The 25,126-nt window shown below is 41.2% G+C and overlaps 4 protein-coding genes across 5 annotated transcripts; 2 read left to right on the top strand and 2 right to left on the bottom strand.

Moving 5' to 3' along the window:
• Positions 1-2,334: 2,334 nt before the first annotated feature.
• On the top strand, positions 2,335-4,861 carry LOC116208225. 2 transcript variants are annotated; one of them, XR_004157019.1, is made up of 2 exons: positions 2,335-4,361; positions 4,556-4,861. XR_004157019.1 is itself a non-coding variant. In XM_031541560.1 (2 exons), the coding sequence occupies exon 2, from the start codon at positions 2,796-2,798 to the stop codon at positions 4,209-4,211; it is 1,416 nt and encodes a 471-aa protein (XP_031397420.1). In that variant the 5' UTR covers positions 2,335-2,660; positions 2,747-2,795; the 3' UTR covers positions 4,212-4,460. The 2 variants fall into 2 exon arrangements, 1 of the variants encoding a protein (XP_031397420.1); XM_031541560.1 differs by lacking the exon at positions 4,556-4,861 and having other exon boundaries at positions 2,335-2,660; positions 2,747-4,460.
• Positions 4,862-9,129: 4,268 nt separating this feature from the next.
• Positions 9,130-11,228, top strand: LOC116206713 (putative serine/threonine-protein kinase). Its single transcript, XM_031539508.1, has 6 exons — positions 9,130-9,362; positions 9,502-9,620; positions 9,737-9,953; positions 10,058-10,295; positions 10,384-10,534; positions 10,644-11,228. Exons 1-6 carry the CDS (start codon positions 9,290-9,292, stop codon positions 10,947-10,949), a joined length of 1,104 nt encoding a protein of 367 aa, XP_031395368.1. The 5' UTR covers positions 9,130-9,289; the 3' UTR covers positions 10,950-11,228.
• A 2,485-nt stretch (positions 11,229-13,713) lies between these two features.
• Positions 13,714-16,451, bottom strand: LOC116206838 (serine/threonine-protein kinase-like protein CCR1). The gene has a single exon (XM_031539654.1). The coding sequence runs from the start codon at positions 16,169-16,171 to the stop codon at positions 13,832-13,834; it is 2,340 nt and encodes a 779-aa protein (XP_031395514.1). The 5' UTR covers positions 16,172-16,451; the 3' UTR covers positions 13,714-13,831.
• A 5,326-nt stretch (positions 16,452-21,777) lies between these two features.
• LOC116208786 (proline-rich receptor-like protein kinase PERK13) lies at positions 21,778-25,097 on the bottom strand. The gene has a single exon (XM_031542348.1). It carries the CDS (start codon positions 24,533-24,535, stop codon positions 23,819-23,821), a length of 717 nt encoding a protein of 238 aa, XP_031398208.1. The 5' UTR covers positions 24,536-25,097; the 3' UTR covers positions 21,778-23,818.
• Positions 25,098-25,126: the final 29 nt, after the last annotated feature.

Here is a 25,126-nt window from a genome sequence, read left to right as displayed (position 1 = left end):
TCCTTCCAATCAGACGGTGGGCGCACCATGCAAACAAACCGAGGCCCCCAAAGCGACCGCTTTTCTTAGCTCAACACGAATCAGTGGGCCCCACATCTCATCTCCTCGGGCATCCATTCGATCTCCATACCATATGATCCACGTACGGCCCCGATTGTGTTATCATCTTAAGCACCACACCGCTGGACCCCACGCGCTTGATTATCCCAAACCACCCGCCCGCTTCTCAATCGCTCCAGTAGACATGTTATTCCATGGACCCGGTCCATGAAAGCTTAAGCTTATGAAAAACTAATATTTTACCCGTGCATTGAACGAAATCTTAACAAAAATTACTTTTTATGAGAGAATTAGGAATATAAACATATATTGAAATCCGATTAGCATAGATAAGGGGGGAATAAAAACGTTCTATATTCTAGTGCATTTACAGCTATTATATATTGTGAGAGAGAGTCAAAAATCATATTGATAAGCAAATAGTTACCATACTCTTATAAAAATTCGAATAACATATATATTAAGAGATAATAATCATTGTAGTATGTATATTAATTGATATATACGAAAAGTGGTATAGCTACCATGTAAGAATTAGGATGTCTGAAAAACTATACTGAATTGAAATACGATGTTTAAAATGAGTTTCCAAATCTTTTATTTATAGGACGTTTAAAAAATTGAACTTAAAAAAATATCACATATCTCGAGAAATTCTACACAAAATTGAGAAGAATTATCGATATCCTTTACACATTAAATGTAAAAATTATATTCTCAATATTCCATATACTTAAATTACAAACAATATACCAATATGGATTAGTTCAAGCGGTTTGGTGCTTATTCGGCTTAAGCAAGGTATTGGGTTCAAGTCCTTGTAAATACACAAAATTCATAATGTGAGAACTTTACCCCCTTAGTGGTCCACCCGGCTCAATTGAATTAGTCGAGACCTAATTGAACTTTCGGATATCATGATTCACACCTAAAGAAATTACAAACAATATATGTACGAAGTATTAACATAAAATGGAGAAATATATTAATCATTGATTTAAAATTAAATTCTCTAAGCAATCGAAAAGACGATCAACTATGAGTTGAAATTCTACCGGGTCTTTTATTGTATCGTTGTTTTCGACTATCAACAATGAGCTGAGTATTAGCTGGAGCTTTCATAATATAGTTGCACAGTTTTTTATATAGGATTATTCACTTTGAAAAGTGCGATCTTTGTACTTTTTTTTTAAAATATAGCAAGACCTTTGGAAAACATGACCTTCGAAGAGTAGCACATAAAGACACGATTTTTGCACTGTTTTCTAAATATAACACGATCTTTGAAAAATAATACAGAAAAGCACGGCCTTTAGGTTTAGTTGCGCATTTAACACGACGTTAATTATTTCATCAGATTGTAACGATAACGCTTAATGTGGAGCTACGTGACACAACATAATTGAATAAGTAGACCCCACTAGGTTTTTATTTAATTATAAAGATTGAAAAATTAAAAGAAAAGAAAAAGGGATTCAACATAATAAGAGGAAATGGGAAAGGGGGATAATGGTGGTTGCTACACTGGTGGCTACTATCTCCCAATTAGGGCCGTTGGACACAGCAAGACTTAATTATGTGGATGATAGCCTTAATAGGGGCATCCTACGCCGGAATCGAAAGAGCCCCAAAATTGGGGCTTTTTCATTTCAGCGGTAAAGGGCCCCAATTGCGCCATTCGCAATCTACAATCCGCTCGTTTCTCTTTTAAGAAAAAATATTATTTTTAAAATTTTTTATAATTTTTAGAATTACTTTTTAATTAAATAAAAATATGTGAGACCCACTCTTTCAATCATGTTATATCACAAGGCGCCGTTAGTTGTTACTATTATATTTGACGAATAATTGATATCGTACTAGAATTGTAGCTGAATCTGAAAGTCGTGCTTTTCTATGCTATTTTTTAACGATTGTGCTATATTTAGGAAAAAGATAAAGATTGTGCATTTCTGTGTTACTCTCAAAAGGTCGTGCTATATTTAGGAAAAAATACAAAGATCGTACATGTTTGTATTATTTTATAAAATCGTGTTATATATAGGAAAAAGTCTATGTCTAAACTATTTTCTAAAAACTGCATCATATTTAAAAAAAAAAAAGTGTAAAATGAGTGCAGTGCTTCTTTGGATAATTAATCTTTTATATATTATAATTGATCCGTCTTTTTGCTGAACCGGGCGCATGCAGTGACACGAGCTTCCCATATCGGTGACGTGTCATCATCACAGACTCTCCCTCTCTCTTCAATTACGGCGAACACTTCCAGATCCGCATATTAGTGTCAAGTGTCAACTACCAACTCTCCACTCCGTTCAGCTCACTCAGTCCCCATTCAGCTCTCCACCCCTCACTGGTCCACTCATCCCCACAGTTCTCCATTAGGGTTTCTCATTCTGCTGCTCCGCTCGGCTTCCAGCTCTTTCTGGCCGGGTTCCGTAGAATGTAGATCCGCGGGGGACGGGGACAATGTCGGTTTGATACATGCGTGGTCGGAGCTGGGACGGGGAGATGGCGACTAGAAGGGTTCCGAGAAGGGCGTGGTTAAGGTTCCAATCTTCAATGGGTCTCCTCGTGGGTGGAAACCATACCTCCTCCAGGTTTTGCACTCGCTAATCCTTCCCCCTAACTCGTTTGCCGGCTTCAATCTCTCTGTTTAATTGATCAATATTCAATTCCCCCAAAGTTTCCCCTGCGAAATTTCGCGATAAAGATCGAAGCTTTCGAGCCCTGGGATGGACCTTAAGGCCTTCAGGTACCAGATCCTTTACGGGTCCATCGCGAGGCGGGTGCTGCTGCGCACTTTCGCCATCGCCTGCGCGATATCCATCATTCCCCTGCTGCATATCTACTCCCGCGGCAACTCCCTGATGTTTGCCCCAATGGGCGCCTACCACTACGACGGCAGTCTCCCTCATTTGCGAGGGGACCAGTTTCCCGGCTTGGCCTTGATTCGTGATCGCTTTCTAGTCCCTATTTGGGACTCAATTGAATCGGCCTACTGCGGTGAATATGTGAACTTGACGAAAGCCGTGGTTTGGGAGTTAACGGGGAAGAACTTGTTGGACTATTCCGGGAGAACTCTTTGCGCCGGGGGAGGTTCCGGTGCGTGCGTGCTCGCGCTTCGAGAATTGAGATTCTCTGATGCATCAGGGGTTAATCGACTCCCCTTCTTCTCGCTTAAGCAGAAGCGCTTAGTGTATGAGCTCGAATACGAGGACAATTCGTTCGACTTTGTCCTATCAAGGGACCTCGATAGGGTGTCTGTGCCGGCCCTGCTTGTGCTTGAGATCGAGCGTGTCCTCAAGCCGGGTGGTGTTGGGGCTGTGCTCGTGGGCCTCAGCGGTTCAGACACGAGCAGCCTTATTCGATCGGCTTCTCCCGTTTCTTCCCTGCTGAAGGCGTCCAGCGTTGTGCATGTTGGGTATTTGAATGATTTCACTCTGGTCGTTTTCAAGAAGAAGTTCGAAAGTGTCAGCTTCTTCGGGCAGTTTACGCTTCCTGCTGACTGCCCAGCTATTGCCAACAGTAGGCCTATCATAGACTTCATGGAGCCTCTGGTCCAAGAAAAAGAAAAACCAGTGGAATCTAAACGGAAGTTCGCCTACCTCCCGGATCTCATTGACATTTCCTCACGGAAACGAATGGTTTATATTGATATAGGGGCAGGGGAACACATGAACTCGAGCAGTTTGAATTGGTTCTTCCCGTCCTATCCAGTGGACACCAAAGCCTTCAACGTTTACTTTGTCGACCATAACACTTCTGTGCTGCTTTCATACGTGAAGAAGCCTGGTGTGACCTTTGTTTACCACCCGGACCTAGCCGGGGACAGGGACATACATAATTCCAGCACTGATGATCACGATCTCGATCCATTACCAGGTGATGAAGGGTTTGATTTCCTCGCATGGTTCAAAGAAACCGTGCGGTATGCAGACTTTGTGGTCCTGAAGATGAATACAGGGGAATCAGAACTGAAGTTCTTGAGGGACTTGTTCGTGAGCGGAGCAATATGTTTCGTGGACGAGCTGTTCCTTCACTGCTCGGATCCTCGGAATAGGACTAGCATGATGAAAGGGGATTGTATGGACATGTTCCAAGGGCTGAGGAGCATTGGCGTGTTCGTCCATCAATGGTGGGGAAACTAGTCTGGACTGGACTGGACTGGTCTGGACTTGACTAGACCTCTGGAGATTTGGTGGACTATGAAATTCCATGTTATGTCCGTGTTATGAGTGTTTCTGCGTCTGTTCCTTGTGTTTGCGGTTATCCGCGTTCTGTGTTCCGGTCAATCTCCGGTGAGTGCATCTATGTACTGCTTCGTGGTTGGGCACTTTGCACTAAATAAACAACCATATGTGGTTTCCTTATGTTATAATAAACGTGTGTTTGTGTTATACGCCGTCGTTTTCTCGGTCTTTTCTCGATTCCGACTGATGGGTTTGTTCTGTCTTTTCTCCATTCTGCCTAATGGGATCATGACATCGGCCAGAATGTGAAATCGTGATCAAGATATGGACTGGTCTGGACTTGACTAGACCTCTGGAGATTTGGCGGACTATGAAATTCCATGTTGTGTCCATGTTATGAGTGTTGCTGCGTCTGTTCCTTGTGTTTGCGGTCATCCGTGTTCTGTGTTCCTGCGTCTGTTCCTTGTATTTGCGGTCATCCATGTTCTGTGTTCCGGTCTATCTCGGGTGAGTGCATCTATGTACTGCTTCGTGGTTGGGCACTTTGCACTAAATAAACAACCATATGTAGTTTCCTAATGTCATAATAAACGTGTGTTTGTGTTATACTTCGTCGTTTTCTTGGTCTTTTCTCGATTCCGACTGATGGGTTTGTTCTGTCTTTTCTCCATTCTGCCTCATGGGATCGTGACATCTGCCAGAATGTGAAATCGTGATCAAGATATGGGTAATGATACGAAGATTAAGATCCATGCACGATCCACATAAGTCATTGTTATGGTGACAAACTTTACAGCAGGCAGCACATGGAGGAAATCAGAAATCTCCCGAGTCAGTACCCTGACGTATCTGAATTTTTCAATTAAACAGACCCATCTTTAGGAAGCCTACCTGTCCCCGACGATGATGAACTATTAAAGCATAAATGAATAATAAATTGGACCTCCGTTCTTAATATACTTTATTGATAAGAATTGGAGCCGCCAATTCCGACTTAGGTTAGAGCCATGACACGGTTCACGGTGAGGTTGGGCCTCTATTTGCTTCGTATTAATTCTCAAGTGGGACCTGAGTTTAAGATTAGGTCATGGCAATTTAATAGGGCACTTACGCACAGCCATTGACGAAGAAATTGAAATTCATTAATATCAGGATGACGGACTCAGGGGGAAGGTGGTTGCCCCGTTCAATCGGGAGCCTGGAGAGGTTCTATCAAATATCGTCGAATTTTCTTACTCTGTCCCACTTCGTAATCCCACTCTTATTTCTCATCCCTTTGAATTACTCCCCACTCTTATTTCTCATCCCTTTGAATTACTCCCTCCTAGAACTAAAATTCCTAGGTCCATCCTCGGCCCGAAATTACTATGGATTTTTGGTAATGGTGGTCATATGATGTATCATTTTTTTGGTTTGTTTTAATTAATTTGCCGTAATCATGTAATTATCCATATATATATATATATATATATATATATTAATTTAACCAGATAATTGCATGGTCAAGTAAACACATCACTCCAATGCTCTCTCGAGTCCTGTTCAAAATTTGACCCTTCCCTTGACTTTTGAATTTCTTCAAATATTCGCGCTTGCATATTAATACATCCTTGAGAACGGCAACAGTCTATTGCATTTCAAAAGAAGGAATAAGGAAAAGTATTGATGCTCATACCACCGCGTATATATACTCGTACTCGTACATCTATTTTCAAAGGTGACAGCATTGACTGGACAAAGCAAAATGCGTGGCTAATCCTACCTTCGAATTCGATGAGACTATAAATATATGCGATAGGTGAGTGATTTTGGACAAGCTAACTAACCAACATCCAATCCCATGTCAATAAATTACCTACCTGAAATGTAAATAATACAGATCAATGAAAGATCTAAAATTCGAAGGATTTGTATAGTTTTCACCTCGTTATTCGTTGTTTTCCTCTCTTTTTCTCTTCTTTTTATAAGGTTAGGGAGTAGATATAATCTTAATTCAATTAGAACAATCTAAGCTCGAGTTATATAAAACTGAATTGAATTGAACAGAACTAGATCATGCAGGCATTACCTAGCTAGGTTTGAAATGGGAGAGTATATAATGATCATAATGGTTTGAAAAAGTAAACTATTGCTATCATTTCTCAACTTTTTGCGAGCCAACAATTCAATCCTTGAAGAATTTTTGCCTTCATTTTAATCTATACATCCACGTTCCGTCTATCAATTTGGTCCACTCAACAGAAAATAAACTTAAGTATTTATGTGAAACAAAAAGTAATAAAATTATTATTTTTTTAATCAGCTCTACTCAAAATGACGTCATTTTTATACTTTTTGAAACTTTTTTTTTTTCATTAAATGGTTTGGGGAGACCAGGTGGGATTCTTGTAGTCCACCATCGCACGCCCAAGGTGGTCGTCAAGTGCGGTAGTTGGACTGGGGACTCCTCGGTCGGCAGCCACCCTCAGTCGAGGTAGCCAAAGGTAGGTTGCACCTTCACGCGTTAAACCTCAATGTTAATATATATATATATATATATATATATATATATAAAGTTGCATCCCCATAATAAATAGGATTATAAAAGCAATTTTATAAATAGTATAAGGTTATAAAAATAAATATCTATATAAACAATTATAAATATATATACAATTATGATAAATTAGTAAATGCATATAAATTATTAAATACTTAATAATTTTATTATACAAGTATATTCTTGTTTTAAAATATATAATCTCAAAATTTATTTATAAAAACTATTATTTCTTAAAATAAATATCTATAAAAACTTTTGAACACAATTAGTAACTAAAAGAAAAATCTACAATATGTAATAAGTATGTTTAAATATTAAACAATTTTGAAATAGTAATAGATAAATCTATTTAAAAATTATTAAAAATAGATTATCGCACTTCTTTTTCTTACAAAATATATGGAAGTCATCTATACAATTTTTTAGAATTTGATATTTAAGAAAATGTAATATGTTTTCTAAGTAATATCATTTCTTCATCTATATTTGGTATTATAATTCATTACCAATTATTTTAAATTTGTTATCGTATGCACTAATATTTGAATACTTTTAATTTAAGAATATAAAGCTTAATGAAAATTTCAATACTTATGTTGAAATATTTAAAAATCTATCTAAAAATTACAACTCTAAACAAATATCCCACGCACTGCACGGGCAAAAAAGTTAGTTTATATATATATAATTGCAAAAATGACGTCACTCTAGTAAGCTGATTAAAAATTTAATATTTTTGATGTTGTTTGCCACATGTAGGCATCCACGTCATCTTTTTGTTAAGGGCGGGGACGGTCTGGCCAAATTGGTAGAGGGAATGCAGATACTTAGGTTAAAATGGTGATAAAAGTTTTTCAAGAGCCTAAACAGTTTGCCCCGTAAAAAATGATGAATGATATTGATATTTTACTCTAATTTTGAATGAATGAAAAAACAATACCGTCATTTTCTTGGTTACGAAGAAAGTTCATAAATTTATTATAAAAAATTTAAAATTATAATAGTTAATGAAGAAACACGATAACTTCTTCCTTCTATTTGAATATATGTTAGACCATTTCCAGTAGTGATCCCATCCGACTTCGTACATGTCAAGTTTTTTTTTTTTTTCTCTTTTCCTTCGGATTCCATCCGACTTGTTACATGTCAAGTGGTTTTTGTCTTTTACGTAGAGAGACCGGAACGGAGTTAGCACCTAGCATGTTCTATATGTATATGGCAATCCGACCCAACATGGCAATTTATTAAGAGGGCATCGACTTTGGGTTCGGTGAATGCTTGCCGGGGTGTTCACACTCGAAATCTTTGCCCACACTCCCCAACTAGAGAAAGAGAACCCGTCAAGAACTTTCCTTAAGGCTTTTCAGAAGAAGAAGCAGCCTCCTATGCTCTTCGCAAAACTCCTCATTTTACACGTTCTCGTGTCTGTAAAATATTGTATTTTCGGAAGCCTAAACCCTTGACTGAGATTGGCCCTTTTTGGGCACTTTCCCAGCAAATGCTCAACATCGATTAAAAGTTAAAAAGAGAAATGACAGAGAGTAATGTGATTGTATATGCATCTTTATTCATATTTTCATGTATGTCTAAATTAAATTCAATATGGTCAGTTCTTTTTTTTTTTTTTTTTTTTGGATTTAGTGGTGCAACTAAAACTGAGCAGACTATAATGGTACAACATTGATTAGAATCCTCTTCGGTGGAGCAACCATGCGGTGCATTGTCTTTTGGTGATGCTTGCAAGAACAGCTCCCACCAATTTCTGTTTGTAATCCTCAATGTATGTTTGCGACATATGTATTGTCTTCAACACACACGCAATAATAATAATAAAAAAAATAATAAAAGGTATTGTCTCATGTCTGCGTATAATATGTGTATTATATTTAATCCTTGAGTACCATTTCAAAGTAGAATTTGATTCTATACGAATTGCATTTGGTTCCGTTTTTCAGTATTGATTGGGGTCCAAATCCGCTTCCTAGTATTGACCAGGATCCATATAGAGTTAGACGCACGATATTGAGAATAGACGTATAATATCTGAAAAGATTTTTGCAATGGTATATGTATCTATTGGATGTACTTCTGTCACATTTATATTTTCATTTTCAGTGATTCTGGCGGGTCTGTTGTATTTTTCTATTCTCGTAATAATTCTCTTAAACGTTTTATTTTTGTTATGGATGGACATTCATTGACCTATGGAGCGCGGAAAAAAAAAAAAAAGAGTACCGTTAGAATGTTCAAACGACGCAAATACATAATAAAACGAAAGAAATTTTGAGAATATCAACTCTAAATAAAATAAAGTCAACCGCTGCGAGCAGAGCCGTGTCCCCATTTATATATATGAGCCTTCTCCATCTCCGGGCTGGATTGGATAAAGCTAAACCCAATAACCTGAAACCTCCGCCGATCTCTAGGGCTTCAGCCGCCTCTCGAGCTCTATCCTGTCAACTTCAATCAAAATCGAACGACAGTTTCATCAAGCATGAAGTTTCTGCTGCCGTTTCGGAGCTGCTTCACTTCAGATGATGCTGCAGTCGTCGATGAACACAGAAATGGTAACAATCCCAGTTCCCAAAAATCTTGTCTTTCCTCTTTCGGATCGTCAAGCAGCATTTTTTCTTTCTGGGTTGGTCGGTTCTTGATTTTATTCTTCTTCTTCTTTTTTTTTTTTTTTTGATTGATGGACAAAATCAGAGGGATTGCCGACAAAGCATGGCTTCCGTGTATTCTCGTACAAGGAGATAAAAGCCGCCACCAGCAACTTCCATTCCTCGAACAAGATCGGACAAGGCGGCTTCGGCTCCGTCTACAAGGTGATCGATTATACCCGTCTTGCTTGTTCGATTTGATTTGACAGAAAGAATGAGTTTTATGCTGATTGTCCTGATGATAGGATTGTTTTCTGAATTTTTTGATTTGATCGGTGCAGGGTCGGCTTCGAGATGGCACTATGGTGGCTGTAAAAGCGCTGTCGGTCGAGCTCGAATCGTTGAGAGGGGAGAGAGAGTTTGTCGCTGAAATCGCGGCACTATCCGATGTGAAGCATCAGAATTTGGTCACCCTTCGTGGATGCTGCATCGAGGGGGCAGATCGATTCCTTATCTATGATTACATGGAAAACAGTTGCCTCGCCCGCTCCTTTCTCGGTAACTGACATACCATTATTCTCTCATTTTGATTCGAGCTCATTGTTTGCTGATTTTCAAACTGACGCTGACAGAGTTAATTTTACATTTGTTGCCATATGTAGCCGAGGAGCAGACCAGGAAAAAGTTTGATTGGGACGTCAGGCGGAATATCTCAATCGGTATTGCCCGTGGCCTTGCATATCTCCATGAGGAGGTTCGGCCCTATATCGTCCACAGGGACATTAAGGGTGGAAACATACTTCTGGACAGAAATTTCACGCCCAAAGTTGCAGATTTTGGTCTGTCGAAGTTGCTTGGGGACAACATAAGCCACGTTAGCACCCGGGTCGCGGGCACGCTGTAAGTAGCAAAAGCACCATTCGTTCACCTTTTCTTGAACGTGCTTATATTCCGTTCTTGTGCTGAAAAAAATTTTCTGCATGGACAGAGGATATCTCGCTCCAGAGTATGCCATCAGTGGCCACTTAACGAGGAAATCAGATGTTTACAGCTTCGGTGTGCTGTTGCTGGAAATTATCACGGGAAGACCAGTTGTTGCGTTCGATTTAGAAAATGGGGAGCACCACCTAGTCCAAAAGGTACTAATAATATCTTCGGAGCAGAAGAACACAGAAGAACCTTTTTTTTCACATGTTCGAAAAGTTTAGGATCCAGTCATCTCATGTTTGTGATGTTTTTCATTTGAAGGTGTGGGAGGTCTACAGGAAAGGCACACTCGTGAAGATAGTCGATCCGGTCCTCGTCAAAGGCTACCCCGAAGAAGAGGCGGTTCGGTTCCTGAAGGTGGGCCTGCTCTGCGTGCAGGAAGCTGCTAGATTCCGGCCAAGGATGTCGGCTGCTCTTAAGATGCTGACTGGCGAGACGGATGTGGTGGATGTCAAGATATCGCAGCCCACTCATATCGTCAATCTCATGGACATCCACATTGAAGATCGGAAGTCGAACCAGAGCATCTTCTCCAAGGAATCAGACTCCCCAACCGCTGCTTTGTGATTTAGTATATAGCTTCACGAGCCCAGTGAATTAATGCAGAAAAGATCCCTGTCAGTTTTGGGAGCGCCACGTTGTTGTAAATCCGAGGTAGTTAGACGTCCCGAGGGTGTGAGACGGGGAGTGAGTGACCTAAGGTTCGACGGCATTGAGCTGGAATCGTTCTCGTCATGGCGATGCACAGATTGGTTGATGAATTCATCCAAAGCCGAGTCAAATTCGATTGATTCTGTTGTACATGGAGTTCTTTAATGCAGATTTCGTGTATCCGTGATCATTCCACTAAAGTCGTCATCAGTAACCTAATCCATTGCAGGTTCTATCCGGGGGGAGGAAAAACATGTTAATAAATATAAGAACAATTTACGACGAAATTGATAGGTGCCAGGAACAACCATTCTATGCTCAGTCAAAAATACAAGGCCTATATATTGGGAAACATACAGGAAGGGATTCGGATGATTCAGTTGATATCCGAGATTCACGAGTCACATTGACCCGGTAACGACAATGAGCGAGGCAAGGACACGAGATTCCCTCCAAAAGGACCGCAGCAATTGGTGTGAAAGCACCACATATATCTACCTGAGAAATTGAAAGACAATGGAATTTTGCAGGAACGACCTCCCCTGATGTGAAACCAACGGTGTGAAAGTGAAACATTCCATCTCATGGAGCTGAAAGGCTGCCTCTTTGGGTCACACCAGAGACCCATTTAGGCTCTTTTCTTCCATTCCAGCCGCTCTCAATATAGACATCCATAGACCAAGAATGTCTTGATTTAACTACAGCTCGGTCCCCACCAAATACACGATATCTTCGAAATAACGACTCGGGTTAAGGTCTTCCCGACCATTAAAATGACCGGAACAACACTCGTCATGCATTTCTTGTGCCTTTCATTAGCACCTCATACTCCCGGGCGGCTCGATCAATGAGGTTAGATAAATCTACGGCCATGTTAGGTGAATCTACAGCACATCCAAGTATTAGGTAATCCCTTCTGCTAGATTCCACTAGAGCAGGAGTGAAATCTATGCGAATTGTTATAAAATTATTGAGCTTGATCTGTTGCGGCAATGTATGGACATATTTTATAGTCGATCTTATGTGTTTTCGCTAATAATATATTGAATTTTGGATTTGGGATAGAACTGGTCCAACCCAACAAGCCACGCCGCAGAGATGTCGGCCAGCTGAACATGTAAACGCTACTCGGTCTTGTCCTCTTATGTAAGTTGTAGCTCTTGCCCATCTTCAAACTGTCCTCTACTGTATTATCATGTGATATCCCTGTGTAAGGTGCATATCATATGTAAAATTTCCAATTAAACCAATGCGGAATCGGAAATATAAAAGTTTAAGCTGATAAATTGTTGGACCCAAGACTCATATAAGCTTGTGATTTCTTTCTCAATTTTTCCATATGGGACAACATATCTAAAAAATAATTGTGGATTGATTTATGTAATTCGATGTCTATTTTTCTAAAGTAAAATTTCGTGTTTGATTCTTATAAATAGAAGATTTTATTTTTTAGCGATCATATCAAACTTGAATTGAATTAATCGATGCCTATTGAACTTCTGAATACTAATATACGCTATATATATATATATATGTCATCTAAAAAAATATCTGCCTACAGTAGGTTTTCTTGAAGCTGTGGTCGTTTGGTTTTTTCCGCCCATAAGATTGAAAATGTGAAGATAGCCTTAAATTGACCAAAATATACTAAATTAATTTTTTTCTCCTTTTCTTTTCTTTCTTTCTTTGTTTTTTCCCCCAGGAACTTATCTGAACCGTGATAAATGCCCAATATGGTCGAGGCTGTAATCTGCTTTAATACAATATGTAAGCTTTGCAAATCACGGACACGAAGACATGGATAGAGCTGAACATATACGAATGATGTTTGCAGGTTATATTTGCCGGTTTGCCGCATTGCAGTGGCGCGAATGAAGGATGGACCGAATTGGAACCAACTATGCATTTGTGAACACTGCAGACCTGAGACAGACAGCAAAGGGGCGTTTTTCACGAATCAGTTTGCTGCGTTTGCGAAGGTGATGTCCTGAAAATGTCGCACTTGGTAACGAGCAATGCCACTTGCAGAAGAAGAAGAAGCAAGTTGCTGCAGATGGGCCACTCCGGATAATGCAAAATCAAACGCTCGACCTGATCCGAAATGCTCCCATCATTTCCTTTTCCTCTCCTACCGGTCTTTCTGCTGAAAGGCAGAATCTCTGGAAAGGGAGTAGCGATTGCATAATGCAGGGATCTTTCATCCACTTTCCCGCATCACAGAGCAACAAATTTTCGTACTATTTATTTCTGCATTGAGACTGATTCATCTTAAAACTGCCTCGAATGACTTGAAACAGCACCCGCTTCTCGATATCCTGATTGAACTGTGTAATACCACAGGTTCTTGCACACGGCATTAGAGAGAATGATGAAGATCGCAAGAAAGCTCGAGTCAGAGTATTCATGAAACAATGGCTTTCATCAATTCGTGAAAATCATAGAAAATAACATGTTGACAACGAAGGAAACAGAAGGGATCGTATTGTTCATTAGCGTATTGGGATTCAATGCTTGAATTTCCAATCAGCAAACATATCGTCTTTTGGAGGAACAGAATAAAGAATCTCGGACAATATCCTACTTTTACCAGAAAGACGCTGCAAAATCGCGGTTTCGGGAGAAAGAGCGTGTCGGTGATATGAACTACATTTCCTTCACTTTGTGAAATGTTTGTAAAAGCAAGAATAAATAGCCTATGATGTGATTAATAATACACATTTCCTTTCCAAGCAACACAAATGTACAAGAATCTCATAACAAATGTACAGTTGCCGAAGATCAATACCAATAGAGAAAAACTACAAGATCAAACCATCCTTCACGATTTGCTCCAACCATGATGCGATCTCTGACATTGTTGGCCGCTCGTTGGGATCTTCACGAAGAGCCAGCTCCGCCATGTCGGCAAGTTTAAGTAGAGGCTCGACATTTCTTGGAAGAGCCACGTACCGGTCAATTATAGCAGCTCCTTTGCCCTTCTTGATTAAGGGGACAGCCCACTCGACTATGTTAGGAGGCATGAAATCGATCTCATATGATTTCCTCCCACTGAGTATCTCGAGCAGCACGATCCCGAAGTTGTAAACATCACCCTTCATATCCTCCCCGAGGTCCCTCTCGCTCGGAGTTAGGAGACCAAAATCCGCTATACGGGCCCCCCAATCAGCATCCAGTAGTATGTTCGAGCTCTTCACATCTCGATGGACTATTGGAGGGACAGCTTCCCTGTGCAGGTACTCCAGCCCTTTTGCAGCCTGCATAGCTATCCTCAGCCTGAGGACCCAGTTCAAGGGGGACAATCCCCCATGGAGGTGATCGTGGAGCGTCCCGTGGGACATCAGCTCATACACCAGCAGCCTCTCCCCCATCTCCGAGCAGTACCCCAGCAGGTTCACAATATTGGGGTGCCGGACCTTGCAAAGGATCTCGAGCTCCATCTCAAACTCTCTGCTGTTTGTGTGGATTATAGTGGCTGCATTGGCCCTCTTAACCGCTACTTGCCGCCCATCTGATAAAACAGCCTTGTAAACAAATCCATAGCTTCCTCTTCCTAGCTCATTGAACTCCTTGAAACCGTTGGTCGCATCTTTCAGCTCCAAGAGGCGAAACACTTGGGCCGACCCTATGCTAGGAGTTGAAACCAACGGTGGGTGGAGGAAATCGCCATCTGGCTCAGTCTTTGGCTCCTTCTTCCCGATACAAGAACCGAAAACCGTCTTCTTCTCTTTCGCGGTATTAAGGGAAGCCATCATGCGAGGAAGAAGACACCCACACAATAGTATAAACAAGAATCCCGAGACCGAACACCCAATGATCAGAAAAAATTGGTGGATCTGCCGGAAGCGCCTTTGCTTCATCTCCTGGGGAGGAGGAAGCCCACAAATGTTCGTGCAGGAGCTGTTCTGGCAAAGGGAGCATGATGTGCAGATCCGATCGGAGTTGGCAGTGCATTCGCTGGACAAGAAGTATCCTTCCGAGCAATTCAATCCGCATGGAGAGCAAATCTGGAGTTCTTTCCGGACACAAAGGCTAGTGAGGCCGGCCTCGTTGAGGATGCTTGCGTTGAAAGCAAACTCCCCTGAGCCGCATAACCGGGGAATGCAGAGGCCGGGACTGCTCAGCTCCAGCGGAGGATTATAATCAGGAACCGAAGAAGAAGCATTCGAGTACCAACAGTCGAGCACTAGATCGCCTTCTCTCGTGCCGCAGATGGTGAAGTCCGAAGAGGCAATCGCCATAAATCCCGAACCTTTCGGAAGCAGCGACGAATTATAACTTCCCCAGCACTCAACCTCATGGGTGTCCTCCCGGATCCCGCAGAAATGGCGGGCACCTGCAGTGAGCGAGATGAACCGGGCCCTGACTGGAGGTTCGTTGAAGGAGCTGTTGTCGCCCCAGCACCGAATCTCGGCGGAATCTTCTAAGATCCCACAGAGGGAACCTGTCCCTGAGGCTAGAACTTGGAAGCGGTCCGAGACCCCCGAGAGGCCGAGGCCCGCCGAGGTCGGGCCCCAGCAGACTATGTCCCCTTCCCGGACATCGCCGCAGCTGAATCCCTCCCCGGCGACGACCTTCCTGAAGACGAGATTGTTGATGGACTGATCGTAGAACAGACCGCTCTGGACAGAGCTCAAGGTGCGGTTCGAGGCCCTGACGATCTCCCAGCAGTCGACGGTGCCGGAATCCTGGTCGGAGTAATAAGATCCTCGGACGGCGCACGCGTGGCTCTTCCCGGCAGCGACGTGGGAGTAGGCGGTGGACTGGTAAACGGAGGGGACGAGGTTGGCGGTGGGGTCGGAGTAGCTCCAGCAGTAGGCCTGGGAGGTGTTAGCTAGAATGCCGCAGAGGAAGCCCTCGCCGCCGGAGAGGGCGGCCATGGGGGGAATGGCGTCGCTGAAGGGGGAGGAGGGAGAGGACAGGGAGGAGGGGGAGGAGGACGAGGAGGAGGAGGAGTTCTTGCCCCAGCAGATGACGTTCTGCCGGCCGCTGGCGTCGATGGCGCAGAAGAAGCCGTTCTCGCCGAATGCGGCGGAGATGGGGCCCATCGATCCGAACCCATTAACAACGGCGGGGAGGGCGAAGAAGAGAGGGAGGAGGAGGAAGAGAAGGTGAAGAGGAGTGGAAGAAGTGATGCGCATTGGTGGGATTGGATCAGGAATGACATGGACAGAGGATTGGATGCTTTGCTTGGGTGCAGCGCTGGGCTTAAGGGACGATGAGGGTGAAGATGGAGAGGGAGATGATGGGGTTGACGAAGTTCTTCGGCTTCATTTGAGTAGGAGCAGTCAGTGACAGTGATGTAACGTGCTGGATTCTCTGTTTCCCCTCTTTTTTTTTTTTTTTTTTTTTTAACAGTCGAGTGTTGACAGTTGAGCTGGAAATTCCGTGAGAAATTGTCTCGTGTTCTTAATAGCGATTTCATCCCATTAGATTTTATGGAATATTTAGATGTAAGCCAGACACTAGGAGGTACTATCTAAATGAAGATGTTACTGTCGAGAGGGTTTTTACTGCATCGACTGAATGCACATGAATCTAACATCCACGCACCTCAAATAACTCATTTCTTTGACTTTTCCCGATAAGAACAATAATTTTAAACATGTAGTTCTATTAATAACAATCAAATTAAAAATTATTAGGTTGCGTTTGATTTCATAATAGGATTTTAAAATCAGATTTTGATTTTGATTTTGATTTTGAGTAGAAAAAATGGGGCTCACCCTTTAACTTTGTATGAATTATGTTGTTTTGTTGTGAAAAAAAGTGATATAAATGGGGTCCATTCTTTGACTTTGTATGAGTTATTTTGTTTTGCAGTGGATAGAGTTAAATTGGAATTGTAATTTTAAAATAAAATCTCGAAATCAAACCGGCCTAATTTCTAAGTAAGAATATGTAGCACTGAATTACTGTCCTTTCCGAGCATAACTTTCTATATATGGCATAATTAAGACATATGGGATTGGATTGGATTGGATTGGATGGAGAAATATATATATATATATATATATGCTGGATAAGTGGTAAATTCTCTCTCTTCTAGGGGAACAAAAATTATGATTAATTGCGTTATATAGCCTAACGTTTGAAAGAATTCTTAGTTCTAATCCAAACTCGATTTTTTACCTGAGATATCCCAACGTTGACTTGTTGGTTTCACATCTAGTCCGACGCTAACTTTTCGTTCAAAATTGATAGAATTGCACCGTGGCACGTTAATTTTATAATACAAGTAAATAACATTATAAAATTAACGTGTCGCGTGTGCAATTCCGTCGATTTTAGACGGAAAGTTAGCGTCAGGTTAGATGTGAAACCAACGCGTCAACGTTGAGATATCTCAGGTAAAAAATTAAGTTTGGATTAAAATTAAAATTTTCTTCAAACGTTAGGTCATATGGCGCAATTATCCCAAAAAATTATGGCAGGAGATAGCCCACCGAATCATATAATTGATGGGATGTATTTATTGGTGGGGTGGAATAATTGTAATGTGGGCTCCTGAAAGGTAAGTAGATAGTTCTAGTTCTGTGTTATGGGACACGCACTATATATAGCATAGGTAGAGTGGCAGAAAGAGTCCAACGCACCCCCACTGACCTGACCAGTGAGTACTTTTAGCTCGCTTTCATTATCATTAGAAAAGGTTATCTTATCCTTAGTTGCCAACCATATATGCATGTACACATACGCGTCCACTATCATCGTATATTATATTCTTCCATCCCACCGAGTAGATAGCTCCACTATGATACGTACCATCGATGAGGGCAGATTGCACAATTTGCTTTCCACGCATGAAGAAAAGTTCTCGTCGCTGAGCTGGACTAATTCTTAACGATTAAATATACACGCGTGCAATATTTCTGAACGATTAGAGGTAGGCACTCGAAATTCTTACATGAAATTAACGCAAAGAACAGGCTTTTATACATTCATCTTCGTGTTTCCATAAGATAACAGTCGGCGTGATCGTGGCTTCGAGATGAAATAACGATTCTTATCCCGAACGGAAATGAATTGTAGTTATGAATTTCCTCGGATATTTGGGATTGGACAGTTCATCATATAGACTGTCTTATGCCCTTTATTTTCTTTTTTCCACGTAAAAATCATTATAAATTTATTGAGTTGTTACTGAAAAAAAAAGAGAGAGAATAAATTAATTAAATTAAGGGGAGGGGTCACGTGGGTGCATGGTCAGCTTTGTCTGGGGACCTTCTAACAATTGAGAGCACTCTCACTGGTCAAATTAAATGTTTTGGCTTCGGCCCACGTTCCCTTGCTCTGGTCAAACCCTCCTTCGCCAATATGCCCATTTGCGTAGCCCCTCTTATTGTCCCTAAACAGTTTCCGATAATATAATACGTTCAGTCCGATCGCACTGTACAAGAAAAATATTAGATCGTTAGCTTTCTTAATAAGCATCCAAATCAACTGTACTACACTCGATGAGTGGACGCTTTAATGCATCGATGCTTCGCCATCATTGGTCGGACGGGGACAATCTAGTGGACCCCTTAAGAAGATACCTTGATCTCTAAATGCGGATTATTGGTTTTTGCTGTTATCACGTGCAATGTTCATTGTACATGGTGCGGCCCATAAGCCCTCCACCTACCTAGCTAAGCTTGAATGGTAAAGCTAATATAGCCGATTGTGGCAAAGCATACGGGGATTAACTAGTGCAGTATGCCTCGCTACATCTGCATAATCACACGATACACACGTAAATAATACGGTATCAGCGCGAGTACATACACTGTAATGAAGGAATTAACTTCATCCCATAAGGATGAGGAAAGCCCTGCCAACCGTCAGGCTATGCACGGGGATCATCAGTATAGAATCAGTCGGCCGAAATGGGAATGAAATGGCCAATTTGGAGACGTGCAATGGATCGATTAGGGTTGAATTGAGACAAAAAAAGACCCACTGTTGGGTGCATGTGAAGTGTCGGGAGGAGGAGAGGTAGCTGATAATTTCCATGGATTTTTGTGTCTACAAACAAAATCTCCAACCCCACCCTTCTTCCCCTTTGCTAAATCAGTCTGACTTCTGGGTCTGCAACGGCAAACAAAATCTATATTAAAATTGCAAAAAATAATGATATATACGGTCGTTTGACCTTTTTTTGTACTGCATGCGAGCCTTGTGATGTACGTACGTAAACTTCCATGCATGCAATCCGCTGAGACCGTAATTAATGTGCGAGCGCCTTATGAGGTACGCTCGATCCGATAAATGGGAGTTGACGAAGCTGCAAATGATCTCCCGGAGGGTCCAGGGCGTCATGTACCCGAAAATCAGTACGATCCAATGGCGGGTTTTCAGGGCAATGTACTCTCATCTAATTAATGCTGTCGGATTCCGATTGCACCAGTTCGATGTGACCCGCTTCTGAAGGAATTGTTCGGAAAATCATTCAATTTAGACTCGGAAATCAGTTATTCCGAACATCACCAATCGATGTACCTCTAGGAAATCACTCGTTTGCCTTCTAACGCATTACCATACACTGCAAATTTGAAGTTCCATGCAATGGATGCTCATGTTACATTATCGACTTCTCATCTTATGAAAGCCGTGATCTTAGTTAGTTAACGTATAGAGTATCGACTGCCAGTATGGGCTTTTTTTCAGAAGAGTAGTACGAATTCATCAGGGAATAATAAGACAAACATTAACCATGTGATAAATAAATTACTAATCGAAATAATTAGGATGAGATTTTATTGGAGGAACGCTCTGCGTGGTTGAGAAAGTGGTGACATGAGGCTTCACTGCCATATAAGGGTTTATTTAAAACCTTTTAAAAGGCCCATCTGGACAAAGTGGACCAAAGTAACAATTTTTATTTTTATTTTTATTTTTATTTTTTTATATTTTTTCCCTTTCCCTTCCATTCCATTCTTCTCTATCATTGCCAATATGATATTTTCCTTTTTAAAAGCGTTAGTTACTTCCCTGTTCACATATCCTTACTTTACTATAAAAAGTGTTGGGGTTAATCTCATGTTATTGTAATTCCAGTTTTGCCCCTGCCACGCTGGAAATTATGCCGTTTTATTCCCGCCCAAAAAAAATTTCCTTCATCGCTCGCTCGCCCGCCCGCCGTTCGGCCTTCTTCCCAGTTGATTCGCGCCTTCCTAACATCCTCACCGCTCTTTGCTGTCGTCGCTCCGTTCCGGCTTCCGCCTTCTGCTCGACTAACCGCTCCCCCACCTCCTTATCCGCCCCGCTCACCAACGGCCTCGCCTTCTGCTTGATCCAATACCCGTGATTACGCCATCGTTCTGGTGCCAGTCGCCTCTCCCTCCCCAAGCACTGCTTGCCCATTCAACCGTTTGTGGCTTCCCTCCGATTCGCCATCGTGCCTGTTGCCAGGTTGGTCCCTGAACCATTTTTTCAATCTTGACCCACACACATGGAGCGTCTACCCTGCCTTTCTCTGCGTCCCTACTGGGTCGATCCTTTGCACAATTTCAGCATTTGCCTATCGTGGAAAGAGGTCAGTTATTTTCTGCAATTACATTACAATTCAGCTGTACTCCCTAAATCTGCTTTTAGTGCAGCGCTTCTACTGAAAAGCTGCTTTCAACTTCAGTTGGTACTTCGCATATGCTATGTAGGTGTTTTGGCCCCTAGGTGTTGATTGGAGCATTGGCAACATCGTGGGCTAGGCTCTTGAGACTAACAGGCTTTATGCATGTTTTTCGTGTTTGCTATTTATTCATCTTTATTTTTCTTTTTTCTTTTTTGTCACTATATGATGGATGTCCATATGCAGTACTATGAATTTGTTGATAGAAGAAAGCTGATGTCGGTTGGATATATATGAGGATGGACATGAAGCATATCAAATTCTTGCCAGTGAGAAGATCAAGTACAGACCTGTACTACAAAGTTCCTTTTTTTTTTTTTTTTCTTCAAGCAGACTTAAGGAACTGCAGCATCATTGGTATAAAGTACTAAAAGTATACAGATTCCCTAAATTATGAGGAAATGGTTGTGTTGTTTGCTGGTGGGGATGACTTCCAAGAGCTTGATCTGGGGATAATATTCAGGCTAAGCCTTCTGATGTGTAGTTACTCTTTCCTTTTTTTGGTCCATTTACATGCGTCATTCTTTGCCATTTTGCCTTTGCTGACTATTTTTAGGCAATGTGGCCTTTTCTGTCTCATTTCTTTTCTTTAGTTAAGCAAAACATACCCTTGGACTTATCTACTATCACTCTAATTTGCACTGGCAGTTTCCCGTTTCAGAATCAGCAGAATCTTGGTGTAAGCAATGGCTCGCCCCCAAGAATGTTTTAGTTGAGACACCCCGTTTCTTGAATTTGTATTTTGGATCAGTTTACTGAGGTTTCTTGACTTATTTTTCCGGGCTGCATTACTTTGCTATTGTTTGTTGATTGACTAGCTTTCATGTTTTCTTGGAACTGCCTTTAGTATCTATCGACAAATAGCAGTAGAATGGAGTTTGATGACTTCTTTTGTACTTTCTTCAGAGATCAGGGAATAAGGACTAGGAGGCTGAAGGCAATTTAAATATCTTGACCTCATCGTGAATGGTGTTGCCTCTTTGATCAGGTTCTCATTGCTGCCTCCTTTTGGTTCCTCTAACACAGAAAAAGACAACATTTTGAGAAAATCGTGGTGATATTAGAGGGGGGTGGGGGGGCAGGGGGGGGGGGGGGGGGGGGGGGGGGGGGGGGGGGGGGGGGCGGTGAAGAAACAGAATCTGCATCTTTTCGAACAGCCTGGGAGTGCTGAGATATGCAGTTGTACAAATGAGTAAAACTGAAGATATGAGTGACGGGAAAAAGAAAAGGGTTACACTAGCGGAGTTGCCGAAGATGGCAAGAAAAAGATAATAACAGCAATTGAGAAACTGCTATTGCTCAGCAAGTATTCACTAAGCCTGCTAAGAAGATGAAACCAATGGCTGCAAATAAAATGTCAGAGATGGAGTATTCTAATATCAAACAGAGTGAGAAACATTGGATGGTCCTTCAAGTGGCAAAAATTTTATTCAGAAAAAAAAAAAGAAAAAGCCTCGGAACTGACCATTCTCCAAAGATGGATATCCAGCTTAAGGAAAAATCTAGCAAGGTGGCATTTTGAGATACAGGGGACAATACGTTTGGGTTGAGGCTTGGGAGTTTGGACACAGTAAGAGAAGTTTGAGGATTGCGGGAAGTGAGAAAATAGTTGCTGAAGTTGAAATATGGTAATGGATTAGGAGTAGCTACTGTGATTATGTGGCTGCGGGTTGATAGAAGTCATGCAATTCTCTTCTCCTCGTCTCTTTTAATTTTTTCGTCGTTGTTAGTGAAGGTGGCAAGATTTATATGTCATGGTTGAAAGTTGGGTATTCTCCATGAAAAGTGTTCTAGGTCATGGTTGAAATTTTGGAGTTCTCTACGAAAAATGTTCAAACTTCTAGCAGAAGGTATTGCCATTCTGTCCTCTCTTCAGTAACTGACAGTTGGGCATAGGTAGATGCTGAAGAGTGACCAAATATGATGATTAAACTGAGAATTATTCTTTTTGTGGTTTGATCTTACAGGGGCTTCTGATTGGATTGGGTTCTTTTAGTTTTCAATGCAATGGTCTTATTTCTTTTTGAACTTCCTCTATCGGTTAATATTTAAGATTTCACAGTTGGGCTCAGTTAAATAGATCTTGGCTGCAGTTATTGTCCATTTGTAGTGTGCTTGAGGACGTGAATAACAAATTGATAGTATGTTTGAAGATACCATTATTCATACTTCTTTCCTGAATTCACATACTTGAGAAGTTCTTCACAATTTTCCTTTGTCATTGCCTCACCATTCAACAAGATATTGTAAGAGATCTTTCATTTCTAAAAATTGTATATGAAAATAATTTTATGACCTTGTGACTCTTTTAATTGTTAGGATAAGAGTTGTAATAAGGCTGGAAGGTATTGTACAGGTAAAAAAGTAGAAATATTTAGGGGGCGTTTGATTTTAGAGTTAAAGTAATTTTGATTGTGAAAAAAGACAAATGAGATGGTATTATAAATTTGACTTGGGAAACGTGTGTTTTTATTGTTTAGTGGGTAGAGTTAAAAATCAAAATTACGATTCTAAAATTAAATCCAAATTTCAAACGGGTCCTAGGTACTTGATATTATAATAATCCGTTTTCTCTTCTCTCTCTCTTTTTCTTCTTTCTTTTCCTTTCTCTATCTGTGTTAATAATTATTTTGCTCATCTTTGCAGGCACTATAATAGATATTTAGTGAAAGGGATTACTTTTGACAACATAGTTTTCGTTTTTGTTAATTTTGACTCAATACTTTGGTACTTTCGACTGTCAAATAATATTATACTTTTCTTAATTTTCTTTTGCTTTCATAAAATTCACTATAAAATAGAAACATCAGAGGAAGTCATCTTAGAAAATGTGAAAGCTGGTTCCTTCAAGGAATCCTCGCTCGGAACTTCGATTCAACGATCGCCTTTCTTGAGGGATCCTTCTATGATTTCGGGGAAGTTTGAAATAACATAAAACTCAATAACAAACAAAATTATCTTTTAGTGAACTAAAGCCGAAGAATTTTTAGTCCCTTTATCAAAACAGGAATAAACACTATTATTCCTTGGAGGAGATGAATCATGTCTAACCAGCACAAAAATTACATGTAAATTATATATATATATATATATATATATATAGGCATCATATCGTAATATCATCGTCATATATATAAAGTGAAACATATAGAGCTGACTAAGTGTTTCTACTTTAGATTTAAACACCTTCTCTTTTGCTTAGCTCCAAGTATTGGTCATACTTGGATCTTCTTTCCATTCCGTTCTCCCTCCTCTTGAAGTACACGAATCCTCCTAGCCCGACAAAGCAAACTCCGGCCACGACCCCAAACACAACCCCACTCCCACCCTTGCTCTCGCGATTCTCCGGTGAGTTATACACTGTCCCATCCTGGTCGCTGTAGTTCTCCATTGCTTGTCCGTCGCCATTGCTGTTTGATTGATCGAATGCCCAAGATGATGGTGTTGGCTCGTAGCTGGGCTCGGCATCGTTATCGTCCCCAGTTATGGGAGCCATTGAAGGAAGCGGTGGCGGTAAGGATGGATTGGAGGAGTCTGAGTCTGCCAGTTCAGTCTCAGGAATCGGCGAGAGAACAGGAGGGAATTCTGGAGCAGGACCGCTTTCGAAGCTGGGTTCTGGAGGGGAACCGGTTGCAACTACGGGAGATGGAAAGACCTCGGGAGGGTACAGAGGAGACAGAGATTCTGGTTCTGTTTCCAGGGAATCAGGGGCCGGAGAATCAGATTCTGGACTTTGGAAGAAATACTTTGAGGATAGAGGTCGGTCGAACTCAGGCTCTGGGGACGGAAGGAATGATATCACATTAGCTTGTTCTGCCGGTGTAGTCCATGCTGCTGCTAGGAGAAGAGTTCCTACAAACAGAACGAGACCGAGTAGCTCCCTGCAGTTCGTCATGGTCGATTGGGATGATCAAACTGGGAGCTGAGAATTCTTAAAAACAGATTAATTACTTAGGGAATAAATTATCTATGTGATTGACCAAAGCACTCAAAGCAGAGAATGGATGAATCGGGACTCTGGTGATGAGGTTGTTTGGTTCATACGAAAAGGGAGGCAGAAGGAGAATCTCAACTCTTTTGCCTTCATAATGAAGAAGAGAGTGCTTTGATTCATTTAAAAAAAGTTCTGAATGTTGAGTTATATAGAAGAAACAAACACGGAATAATTCCATGGTAATGCAGAGAATTAAACAAGAACAAGGGTCCTCTGTCACATTAAAATTTATGGGCAATGGTATCCGTTGCAATTAAGCAATGCTGTAGGATTCCAAATATCACCGTTGTTGTTTCTACGACCCTAAACACGAAGGAAATGAAAACGTGGTCGGTGCTGGTCGGGTGTTGATTGCAGGGAATGTACGAGAAAAGGCATACCATCACAAGGCCAGCTAGACTCACTATGGACACGAATAAAGGGCAAGTTGAATCATAGGAATTATCGATCGTACTTTGAGGTTTTAGTCAGACAGTAAATGTCCTTTAACGC

Source organism: Punica granatum, chromosome 5, assembly GCF_007655135.1.
Source record: "Punica granatum isolate Tunisia-2019 chromosome 5, ASM765513v2, whole genome shotgun sequence".
In the NCBI taxonomy this organism is placed as follows: domain Eukaryota; kingdom Viridiplantae; phylum Streptophyta; class Magnoliopsida; order Myrtales; family Lythraceae; genus Punica; species Punica granatum.
This window is presented reverse-complemented; position numbering and strand designations above follow the sequence as displayed.